This window comes from Callionymus lyra, chromosome 5 (genome assembly GCF_982586985.1).
Source record: "Callionymus lyra chromosome 5, fCalLyr1.hap1.1, whole genome shotgun sequence".
NCBI lineage: Eukaryota > Metazoa > Chordata > Actinopteri > Syngnathiformes > Callionymidae > Callionymus > Callionymus lyra.
In genome coordinates, this window is record NC_141822.1 from 3,623,668 (window position 1) to 3,636,336 (window position 12,669).

The 12,669-nt window shown below is 35.7% G+C and overlaps 1 protein-coding gene across 1 annotated transcript in view; it reads right to left on the reverse strand.

Annotated features, from left to right (window-relative positions):
* Positions 1–48: 48 nt before the first annotated feature.
* prodha (proline dehydrogenase (oxidase) 1a) overlaps positions 49–12,669 on the reverse strand; it is a 38,370-nt gene continuing 25,749 nt past the window's right edge. The window contains exon 14 of the mRNA XM_087790515.1: positions 49–779. Coding sequence (XP_087646641.1) covers positions 589–779 — 191 coding nt within the window. The 3' untranslated portion in view covers positions 49–588. The remainder of the gene's footprint in view (positions 780–12,669) is intronic.

The following is a 12,669-nucleotide window of genomic DNA, read 5'->3' on the forward strand; positions in this document are numbered from 1 at the left end:
ATTGAAAATTGACACATTGATTGAAAAAAACAAAACACATCAATGGAATATTTTTATCAAACTTTTTATTTAATTTTTTCGTACAACTTTCTTCGGCGTCAACCTTTTTCATCAAATATAATATAATCTTTAAAATCCAACATGATTCTTTTATTTTAAGTCACAGATTGTCATTAAAATACTAAAAAAAACCATGAAATAACAAAAACCACAGTATGTTCTCATCTTCGTCTCTGGCTGGAGAAACTATCATCAAAGGCACTTGAGACTCGAAGTTGAAGTTTGTCACAGTCATAAAAACATTGAAAACGAAATGATTTCGTCTGAATCATTAAATTCAATCATTTCCATAAAACATTAGTTTTAAATATTGAATTAAAAACCATTATTGTTCGCACAATATTCACCGATTTACTGCCATCGAAGGCACTTAATAAACCTGTAAACACGTGACACGAGTGTGCGTTCTGAAGACGGTTGTCATCACTGACAACACATTATTAAAGACATGCTACTAGAATAAATAAACGACAAAGTACACGGACGGAGTGAGAGGAATGTTTGTGGAGAAGATGCTGCGGCGACGCCTCAGTACTGCGGCTTGTAGAAGATCTCGCCCGCCATCATCCGGCGCTTCAGCTCCGCCCACAGCAGCGAGCGCTCGCGCTGAGATCCCTTCATGAAGCCCCGGTTCTCCTGGGCCCGGCGGGACAGGTACGGGATCACCTCGTTGACCGGCCCGTACGGGACGTACTTGTAGACCGGGAACCCAGCCTGACCTGCAGGACGAGGAATTCAACTTTCATGGAAGTAAGTTATATTTGTACTTTTCTAGACCAGGGTCACAAAGCGCTTAACCAATCAAAACAATACTCAATAAAATAAATACTTAAAAGATCAAGATAACACACTGATCTGATCCAGCCTTACACCCCAGCTCGGGCTCTGAGGTCTGTGGATCAGAATCTACTGATGGTTCCTGAACTTCAGGACCAGAGGAGAGAAATCTTTTCAGGCTGTTGCTCCTAAGCTGTGGAACCATCTCTGTGTTTGATGATCTACTGACTCCTTCAAGAAACATCTGTGTTTGATGATCTACTGACTCCTTCAAGAAACATCTGTGTTTGATGATCTACTGACTCCTTCAAGAAACATCTGTGTTTGATGATCTACTGACTCCTTCAATAAACATCTGTGTTTGATGATCTACTGACTCCTTCAAGAAACATCTGTGTTTGATGATCTACTGACTCCTTCAAGAAACATCTGTGTTTGATGATCTACTGACTCCTTCAAGAAACATCTGTGTTTGATGATCTACTGACTCCTTCAAGAAACATCTGTGTTTGATGATCTACTGACTCCTTCAAGAAACATCTGTGTTTGATGATCTACTGACTCCTTCAAGAAACATCTGTGTTTGATGATCTACTGACTCCTTCAAGAAACATCTGTGTTTGATGATCTACTGACTCCTTCAAGAAACATCTGTGTTTGATGATCTACTGACTCCTTTAAGAAACATCTTAAGACGTTTCTATTTGTTCAGGCTTTTCCTTGAATTTCTCGAACTCCTGTGTTGTTCTCAGTATTATCTTGATCTTTAAAGTATGTACTTCTTTGAGTATTGTTTTGATTGTTTAAGCGCTTTGTGACCCTGGTCTGGAAAAGCGCTATATAAATAAATATTACTTACTTACTTACAAACACAAGAGTCTCAGAGAATCAAGGAAAAGCTCAAATCAAAGTGTCTTAAGAGTCAGTAGATCATCAAACACGAGAGAGAGAAAGATCTAGTAGAGTTTGAAGGAGAAATGTGAGTTCTTCTACTAGAGCAGCCAGTGTAGAGTTTGAAGGAGAAATGTGAGTTCTTCTACTAGAGCAGCCAGTGAAGAGTTTGAAGGAGAAATGTGAGTTCTTCTACTAGAGCAGCCAGTGAAGAGTTTGAAGGAGAAATGTGAGTTCTTCTACTAGAGCAGCCAGTGAAGAGTTTGAAGGAGAAATGTGAGTTCTTCTACTAGAGCAGCCAGTGAAGACTTTGAAGGAGAAATGTGAGTTCTTCTACTAGAGCAGCCAGTGAAGACTTTGAAGGAGAAATGTGAGTTCTTCTACTAGAGCAGCCAGTGAAGAGTTTGAAGGAGAAATGTGAGTTCTTCTACTAGAGCAGCCAGTGAAGAGTTTGAAGGAGAAATGTGAGTTCTTCTACTAGAGCAGCCAGTGAAGACTTTGAAGGAGAAATGTGAGTTCTTCTACTAGAGCAGCCAGTGAAGACTTTGAAGGAGAAATGTGAGTTCTTCTACTAGAGCAGCCAGTGAAGAGTTTGAAGGAGAAATGTGAGTTCTTCTACTAGAGCAGCCAGTGAAGAGTTTGAAGGAGAAATGTGAGTTCTTCTACTAGAGCAGCCAGTGAAGAGTTTGAAGGAGAAATGTGAGTTCTTCTACTAGAGCAGCCAGTGAAGACTTTGAAGGAGAAATGTGAGTTCTTCTACTAGAGCAGCCAGTGAAGAGTTTGAAGGAGAAATGTGAGTTCTTCTACTAGAGCAGCCAGTAAAGAGTTTGAAGGAGAAATGTGAGTTCTTCTACTAGAGCAGCCAGTGAAGAGTTTGAAGGAGAAATGTGAGTTCTTCTACTAGAGCAGCCAGTGAAGAGTTTGAAGGAGAAATGTGAGTTCTTCTACTAGAGCAGCCAGTGAAGAGTTTGAAGGAGAAATGTGAGTTCTTCTACTAGAGCAGCCAGTGAAGAGTTTGAAGGAGAAATGTGAGTTCTTCTACTAGAGCAGCCAGTGAAGACTTTGAAGGAGAAATGTGAGTTCTTCTACTAGAGCGGCCAGTGAAGAGTTTGAAGGAGAAATGTGAGTTCTTCTACTAGAGCAGCCAGTGAAGAGTTTGAAGGAGAAATGTGAGTTCTTCTACTAGAGCAGCCAGTGAAGAGTTTGAAGGAGAAATGTGAGTTCTTCTACTAGAGCGGCTGCAGAGTTTAGTATCAACTGCAGGTGAGACACATGAATTCTGAGATTCTGCTCTTTTTTTCTGAATCAAACACAGTTTTTTTTAAACACAATACAGGACTTTTTTTTTTTAATAAAAAAAAAAAAGGAATAAACACAAATAAATTAATAAAATACAGACAAAAATAAGAGAAACAATTAAAGTGCTACAGAGAATAAATAATGAACTATTTTTTAGTTAAAGTAACTTACTATACTTTTTACAAAGGAAGTATATTAACTTAATTATATAAATATATACTATTAGTACATTGAAAGTGTTTAGTTTTTTAATAAATTAATTCATAATTCTGAATGTTTTTAAAGTTATTTTTCAACACAAAGGGTTAAATAATTCCAATAATTCGTAAATTATTATTTTCTTGTGACTAAATACTTTTTTAAATAGTTTACAATAAAATATTCATATATAAATGTTTGTGTAACAATATGATCTGATCAACTATAGTACCAATGAAAAAATATTGAATTTTAGAAAATGTATTTTAAATTATTGAAATGAGAATATAAAACTTGTTTAAAAACATTTAATTTAGAATATCTTTTAATTTTAATTAAATATTCAACCTTTTAAAAACAAATTACTCAAATCAACTTTTTATTTCATTTTTAATAATGAAAAGCTTAAAGAAATAGTTCAATAAAAAAATTGACTTTCATTTAAAAAGTGAAATTCAATGTAAATTCAAAAGTGAAATTTAATGTAAATTCAAAAGTGAAATTTAATGTAAATTCAAAAGTGAAATTCAATGTAAATTCAAAAGTGAAATTCAATGTCAAATCAAAAGTGAAATTCAATGTAAATTCAAAAGTGAAATTCAATGTCAAATCAAAAGTGAAATTCAATGTAAATTCAATGTCAAATCAAAAGTGAAATTCAATGTAAATTCAAAAGTGAAATTCAATGTAAATTCAAAAGTGAAATTCAATGTCAAATCAAAAGTGAAATTCAATGTAAATTCAAAAGTCAAATTCAATGTAAATTCAAAAGTGAAATTTAATGTAAATTCAAAAGTGAAATTCAATGTAAATTCAAAAGTGAAATTCAATGTCAAATCAAAAGTGAAATTCAATGTAAATTCAATGTCTAATCAAAAGTGAAATTCAATGTAAATTCAATGTAAATTCAAAAGTGAAATTCAATGTAAATTCAAAAGTGAAATTCAATGTAAATTCAATGTAAATTCAAAAGTGAAATTTAATATTCTAACAAACTTTTATAAATAAACCTAAATCCCTGAAAGAGAGAATCCTTAGACTTCCCGACAGGAGCTGAAAATGATCCTTAAACATGTGATAAATGTGATAAATGTCACTCAAGTCTGTCTGGAAGCCGCCGTGACACGCGAGTCTGAGCTGAAGTTGAGCTGAAGTTGAGCAACAGCGACGAGTGAAGCAACAGCAGCTCGAGATAAAGGCGTTTGGAACCTGCAGCGCTTGATAACAGTATCGCGGACGTGATAAGAAAGTGAATCTTTGGAAAGACATGAGACTAAAAGTGGACTCTTGACTCCATACCTTGAGAAATGTTGGTCAGAAAATACTTTCATTAGTTATTTTGACATGATTTGACTTGATATTAGCGTCGACAGGAACACACTCTATGGAAGTAAATCAGTATAGTATAGTATTTATAAGTATTAGTGTCATAAAAATATTGAACTTCAACTTTTCTAACATTCAAAATCTTTTTCTTTTATAGAATTGTTTTAAACATTTATTTTAAATAATTGAATTCAATAACGAGTGAAAGCTTTTTTTTATTAAAATAAATTAATTTGATATTCTTATTACAAAACTTCAAAAATATATATTTTTAATTAAACAATAAATACCAAAAAATGTTGTCATTATTATCCTGAATCTTTACAGTATATATTTATTCAATTTAAAAGCTGAACTAAAATGTAAAATTGAATAAATACAAACATAAATAATAATATTACATGGTTGAAACATTTCAGTCAATCATGACGATCACATGACTGTTTTGATCCAGTAGCTCTGAGCTCTGCTGGTAATGTCTGGTCATTATACCAACATTTATTTGATGGATTTCTATTGGAAGAAATATGAATTAAAATAAATATAACATTTAGAAATTTATTTTAAAATTAATTAATTTATAATATATATTTAGAATATCCAACTCTATGTGTAAAATAGATTTTATTTTGAAAGTTTTCAATTAAAAAAACAAGATTAAACCTTTCAACATGGAATTCAACGTTTGAAATGTTCAACCTTGTGATGATCTAGTTTAGTCAGAATGTTGTGTAGTCAGAATGTTGTGTAGTCAGAATGTTGTGTAGTCAGAATGGTGTGTAGTCAGAATGTTGTGTAGTCAGAATGGTGTGTAGTCAGAATGTTGTGTAATCAGAATGGTGTGTAGTCAGAATGGTGTGTAGACAGAATGTTGTGTAGTCAGAATGTTGTGTAGTCAGAATGTTGTGTAGTCAGAATGTTGTGTAGTCAGAATGTTGTGTAGTCAGAATGGTGTGTAGTCAGAATGTTGTGTAGTCAGAATGGTGTGTAGTCAGAATGTTGTGTAATCAGAATGGTGTGTAGTCAGAATGGTGTGTAGACAGAATGTTGTGTAGTCAGAATGTTGTGTAGTCAGAATGTTGTGTAGTCAGAATGTTGTGTAGTCAGAATGGTGTGTAGTCAGAATGTTGTGTAGTCAGAATGGTGTGTAGTCAGAATGTTGTGTAGTCAGAATGGTGTGTAGTCAGAATGTTGTGTAGTCAGAATGTTGTGTAGTCAGAATGTTGTGTAGTCAGAATGGTGTGTAGTCAGAATGTTGTGTAGTCAGAATGTTGTGTAGTCAGAATGTTGTGTAGTCAGAATGGTGTGTAGTCAGATGATGTGTAGTCAGAATGTTGTGTAGTCAGAATGGTGTGTAGTCAGATGATGTGTAGTCAGAATGGTGTGTAGTCAGATGATGTGTAGTCAGAATGTTGTGTAGTCAGAATGGTGTGTAGTCAGATGATGCGTAGTCAGAATGGTGTGTAGTCAGAATGGTGTGTAGTCAGAATGGTGTGTAGTCAGAATGTTGTGTAGTCAGAATGTTGTGTAGTCAGAATGGTGTGTAGTCAGAATGGTGTGTAGTCAGAATGTTGTGTAGTCAGAATGGTGTGTAGTCAGAATTGTGTAGTCAGAATGTTGTGTAGTCAGAATGTTGTGTAGTCAGAATGGTGTGTAGTCAGAATGGTGTGTAGTCAGAATGTTGTGTAGTCAGAATGGTGTGTAGTCAGAATGTTGTGTAGTCAGAATGGTGTGTAGTCAGAATGTTGTGTAGTCAGAATGGTGTGTAGTCAGAATGTTGTGTAGTCAGAATGTTGTGTAGTCAGAATGGTGTGTAGTCAGAATGTTGTGTAGTCAGAATGGTGTGTAGTCAGAATGGTGTGTAGTCAGAATGTTGTGTAGTCAGAATGTTGTGTAGTCAGAATGGTGTGTAGTCAGAATGGTGTGTAGTCAGAATGGTGTGTAGTCAGAATGGTGTGTAGTCAGAATGGTGTGTAGTCAGAATGGTGTGTAGTCAGAATGTTGTGTAGTCAGAATGGTGTGTAGTCAGATGATGTGTAGTCAGAATGTTGTGTAGTCAGAATGGTGTGTAGTCAGATGATGTGTAGTCAGAATGTTGTGTAGTCAGAATGGTGTGTAGTCAGATGATGTGTAGTCAGAATGGTGTGTAGTCAGATGATGTGTAGTCAGAATGTTGTGTAGTCAGAATGGTGTGTAGTCAGATGATGCGTAGTCAGAATGGTGTGTAGTCAGAATGGTGTGTAGTCAGAATGGTGTGTAGTCAGAATGTTGTGTAGTCAGAATGTTGTGTAGTCAGAATGGTGTGTAGTCAGAATGGTGTGTAGTCAGAATGTTGTGTAGTCAGAATGGTGTGTAGTCAGAATTGTGTAGTCAGAATGTTGTGTAGTCAGAATGTTGTGTAGTCAGAATGGTGTGTAGTCAGAATGGTGTGTAGTCAGAATGTTGTGTAGTCAGAATGGTGTGTAGTCAGAATGTTGTGTAGTCAGAATGGTGTGTAGTCAGAATGTTGTGTAGTCAGAATGGTGTGTAGTCAGAATGTTGTGTAGTCAGAATGTTGTGTAGTCAGAATGGTGTGTAGTCAGAATGTTGTGTAGTCAGAATGGTGTGTAGTCAGAATGGTGTGTAGTCAGAATGTTGTGTAGTCAGAATGTTGTGTAGTCAGAATGGTGTGTAGTCAGAATGGTGTGTAGTCAGAATGGTGTGTAGTCAGAATGGTGTGTAGTCAGAATGGTGTGTAGTCAGAATGGTGTGTAGTCAGAATGTTGTGTAGTCAGAATGGTGTGTAGTCAGATGATGTGTAGTCAGAATGTTGTGTAGTCAGAATGGTGTGTAGTCAGATGATGTGTAGTCAGAATGTTGTGTAGTCAGAATGGTGTGTAGTCAGATGATGTGTAGTCAGAATGGTGTGTAGTCAGATGATGTGTAGTCAGAATGTTGTGTAGTCAGAATGGTGTGTAGTCAGATGATGCGTAGTCAGAATGGTGTGTAGTCAGAATGGTGTGTAGTCAGAATGGTGTGTAGTCAGAATGTTGTGTAGTCAGAATGTTGTGTAGTCAGAATGGTGTGTAGTCAGAATGGTGTGTAGTCAGAATGTTGTGTAGTCAGAATGGTGTGTAGTCAGAATTGTGTAGTCAGAATGTTGTGTAGTCAGAATGTTGTGTAGTCAGAATGGTGTGTAGTCAGAATGGTGTGTAGTCAGAATGTTGTGTAGTCAGAATGGTGTGTAGTCAGAATGTTGTGTAGTCAGAATGGTGTGTAGTCAGAATGTTGTGTAGTCAGAATGTTGTGTAGTCAGAATGTTGTGTAGTCAGAATGGTGTGTAGTCAGATGATGTGTAGTCAGAATGTTGTGTAGTCAGAATGGTGTGTAGTCAGATGATGTGTAGTCAGAATGGTGTGTAGTCAGATGATGTGTAGTCAGAATGTTGTGTAGTCAGAATGGTGTGTAGTCAGATGATGCGTAGTCAGAATGGTGTGTAGTCAGAATGGTGTGTAGTCAGAATGGTGTGTAGTCAGAATGTTGTGTAGTCAGAATGTTGTGTAGTCAGAATGGTGTGTAGTCAGAATGGTGTGTAGTCAGAATGTTGTGTAGTCAGAATGGTGTGTAGTCAGAATTGTGTAGTCAGAATGTTGTGTAGTCAGAATGTTGTGTAGTCAGAATGGTGTGTAGTCAGAATGGTGTGTAGTCAGAATGTTGTGTAGTCAGAATGGTGTGTAGTCAGAATGTTGTGTAGTCAGAATGGTGTGTAGTCAGAATGTTGTGTAGTCAGAATGGTGTGTAGTCAGAATGTTGTGTAGTCAGAATGTTGTGTAGTCAGAATGGTGTGTAGTCAGAATGTTGTGTAGTCAGAATGGTGTGTAGTCAGAATGGTGTGTAGTCAGAATGTTGTGTAGTCAGAATGTTGTGTAGTCAGAATGGTGTGTAGTCAGAATGGTGTGTAGTCAGAATGGTGTGTAGTCAGAATGGTGTGTAGTCAGAATGGTGTGTAGTCAGAATGGTGTGTAGTCAGAATGTTGTGTAGTCAGAATGGTGTGTAGTCAGATGATGTGTAGTCAGAATGTTGTGTAGTCAGAATGGTGTGTAGTCAGATGATGTGTAGTCAGAATGTTGTGTAGTCAGAATGGTGTGTAGTCAGATGATGTGTAGTCAGAATGGTGTGTAGTCAGATGATGTGTAGTCAGAATGTTGTGTAGTCAGAATGGTGTGTAGTCAGATGATGCGTAGTCAGAATGGTGTGTAGTCAGAATGGTGTGTAGTCAGAATGGTGTGTAGTCAGAATGTTGTGTAGTCAGAATGTTGTGTAGTCAGAATGGTGTGTAGTCAGAATGGTGTGTAGTCAGAATGTTGTGTAGTCAGAATGGTGTGTAGTCAGAATTGTGTAGTCAGAATGTTGTGTAGTCAGAATGTTGTGTAGTCAGAATGGTGTGTAGTCAGAATGGTGTGTAGTCAGAATGTTGTGTAGTCAGAATGGTGTGTAGTCAGAATGTTGTGTAGTCAGAATGGTGTGTAGTCAGAATGTTGTGTAGTCAGAATGGTGTGTAGTCAGAATGTTGTGTAGTCAGAATGTTGTGTAGTCAGAATGGTGTGTAGTCAGAATGTTGTGTAGTCAGAATGGTGTGTAGTCAGAATGGTGTGTAGTCAGAATGTTGTGTAGTCAGAATGTTGTGTAGTCAGAATGGTGTGTAGTCAGAATGGTGTGTAGTCAGAATGGTGTGTAGTCAGAATGGTGTGTAGTCAGAATGGTGTGTAGTCAGAATGGTGTGTAGTCAGAATGTTGTGTAGTCAGAATGGTGTGTAGTCAGATGATGTGTAGTCAGAATGTTGTGTAGTCAGAATGGTGTGTAGTCAGATGATGTGTAGTCAGAATGTTGTGTAGTCAGAATGGTGTGTAGTCAGATGATGTGTAGTCAGAATGGTGTGTAGTCAGATGATGTGTAGTCAGAATGTTGTGTAGTCAGAATGGTGTGTAGTCAGATGATGCGTAGTCAGAATGGTGTGTAGTCAGAATGGTGTGTAGTCAGAATGGTGTGTAGTCAGAATGTTGTGTAGTCAGAATGTTGTGTAGTCAGAATGGTGTGTAGTCAGAATGGTGTGTAGTCAGAATGTTGTGTAGTCAGAATGGTGTGTAGTCAGAATTGTGTAGTCAGAATGTTGTGTAGTCAGAATGTTGTGTAGTCAGAATGGTGTGTAGTCAGAATGGTGTGTAGTCAGAATGTTGTGTAGTCAGAATGGTGTGTAGTCAGAATGTTGTGTAGTCAGAATGGTGTGTAGTCAGAATGTTGTGTAGTCAGAATGGTGTGTAGTCAGAATGTTGTGTAGTCAGAATGTTGTGTAGTCAGAATGGTGTGTAGTCAGAATGTTGTGTAGTCAGAATGGTGTGTAGTCAGAATGGTGTGTAGTCAGAATGTTGTGTAGTCAGAATGTTGTGTAGTCAGAATGGTGTGTAGTCAGAATGGTGTGTAGTCAGAATGGTGTGTAGTCAGAATGGTGTGTAGTCAGAATGGTGTGTAGTCAGAATTGTGTAGTCAGAATGTTGTGTAGTCAGAATGTTGTGTAGTCAGAATGTTGTGTAGTCAGAATGGTGTGTAGTCAGAATGGTGTGTAGTCAGAATTGTGTAGTCAGAATGTTGTGTAGTCAGAATGTTGTGTAGTCAGAATGGTGTGTAGTCAGAATGTTGTGTAGTCAGAATGGTGTGTAGTCAGATGTTGTGTAGTCAGAATGTTGTGTAGTCAGATGTTGTGTAGTCAGAATGTTGTGTAGTCAGAATGTTGTGTAGTCAGAATGTTGTGTAGTCAGAATGGTGTGTAGTCAGATGTTGTGTAGTCAGAATGTTGTGTAGTCAGATGTTGTGTAGTCAGAATGTTGTGTAGTCAGAATGGTGTGTAGTCAGATGGTGTGTAGTCAGATGTTGTGTAGTCAGAATGTTGTGTAGTCAGAATGGTGTGTAGTCAGAATGTTGTGTAGTCAGAATGGTGTGTAGTCAGATGTTGTGTAGTCAGATGGTGTGTAGTCAGATGTTGTGTAGTCAGAATGTTGTGTAGTCAGAATGGTGTGTAGTCAGAATGTTGTGTAGTCAGAATGGTGTGTAGTCAGAATGTTGTGTAGTCAGAATGGTGTGTAGTCAGATGTTGTGTAGTCAGAATGTTGTGTAGTCAGAATGTTGTGTAGTCAGAATGGTGTGTAGTCAGATGTTGTGTAGTCAGAATGTTGTGTAGTCAGATGTTGTGTAGTCAGATGTTGTGTAGTCAGAATGTTGTGTAGTCAGAATGTTGTGTAGTCAGAATGGTGTGTAGTCAGAATGGTGTGTAGTCAGAATGTTGTGTAGTCAGAATATTGTGTAGTCAGAATGGTGTGTAGTCAGAATGGTGTGTAGTCAGAATGGTGTGTAGTCAGAATATTGTGTAGTCATAATGGTGTGTAGTCAGATGTTGTGTAGTCAGAATGGTGTGTAGTCAGATGTTGTGTAGTCAGAATGTTGTGTAGTCAGAATGGTGTGTAGTCAGAATGTTGTGTAGTCAGAATATTTTATAGTCAGAATGGTGTGTAGTCAGATGTTGTGTAGTCAGAATGTTGTGTAGTCACGTTGTTGCGAAACAATGGATCGGACGCTGAACTCTTGTCGCCGCTGATCAATGTTGAGTTTCTTCAACACGTCAACACGTGTCAAGAGTCAAAGGTCAAGCTACGGACGCAGACGATTCAACGACACGCCGTACATCACATGAAAGTACTTTTTTATTTCAACTGATTCATCGCATTTACGTTTCTTTTCATAATATAATAAATGTGTTGTTTGTTTTTTTTTTAACGGGAAAAATCAGTTTCAATCCTTGATATTAAACGAGACTTTCTTCACATAATGTGTTCATTTGAAATCATTATTTCTTATGTTAATAAATGTTACTTTGTGCGTCTTTATCCAACAAATATAAATGAGACGCGATACTGTCGTCATGGAAACATATCAGTGTCCTTAGGATGTTAAAAAAAATTGAATTCCAATGTTTGAAACTTGGATGTTTTTATTAAAATGTTGTTTTTTAAGCATTTTCTTTATATATAATTTAATTCAATAATTTGTTTATTTAAATATTGAATGTGTTTTTTTTGGTCTTTTCACTTTATTTTGTTTTACTTATTTTTTATTTTTTACACACGTAGATGGATATTTTAATCCCAATATTTTAGAAAAAACAACAAAATATTTTTTAGTTCATAGTCTTTTAAATTCAATATGAATTGTTTCTTTTATTAACGTAACATTATTCTATTACGTCGCTATAATAGTATCACAGACATTAATAGACGAGTGACGAGCTGATGGATCCAACAGTCACCTGATCGCCTGCAGGTCACCTGATTGGCTGAAAACATCTTATATTCTTATGACACTAATTTACTTCCATATGTTCTTTCAACTCATTTGTTTGTTGCTGATAAACCTAATTAGATAAATATATACTATTAATACATTGAAAGTGTTTAGTTTTTTAATAAATTAATTCATAATTCTGAATGTTTTAAAGTTATTTTTCAACACAAAGAGTTAAATAATTCCAATAATTCGTAAATTATTATTTTCTTGTGACTAAATACTTTTTTAAATTGTTTACAATAAAATATACATATATAAATGTTTTTATAACAATATGATCTGATCAACTATAGTACCAATGAAAAAATATTGAATTTTAGAAAATGTATTTTTAATTATTGGAATGAGAATATAAAACTTGTTTAAAAACATTTAATTTAGAATATTTTTTCATTTTAATTAACAAATTACTCAAATCAACTTTTTTTTTTTAATGTATTTTTAATAATGAAAAGCTTAAAGAAATAGTTCAATAAAAAATAAAACTTTCATTTAAAAAGTGAAATTCAACGTAAATTCAAAAGTGAAATTCAACGTAAATTCAAAAGTGAAATACAATGTAAATTCAAAAGTGAAATTCAATGTAAATTCAAAAGTGAAATTTAATGTAAATTCAAAAGTGAAATTCAATGTAAATTCAAAAGTGAAATTCAACGTAAATTCAAAAGTGAAATTCAATGTAAATTCAAAAGTGAAATTCAATGTAAATTCAAAAGTGAAATTCAACGTAAATTCAAAAGTG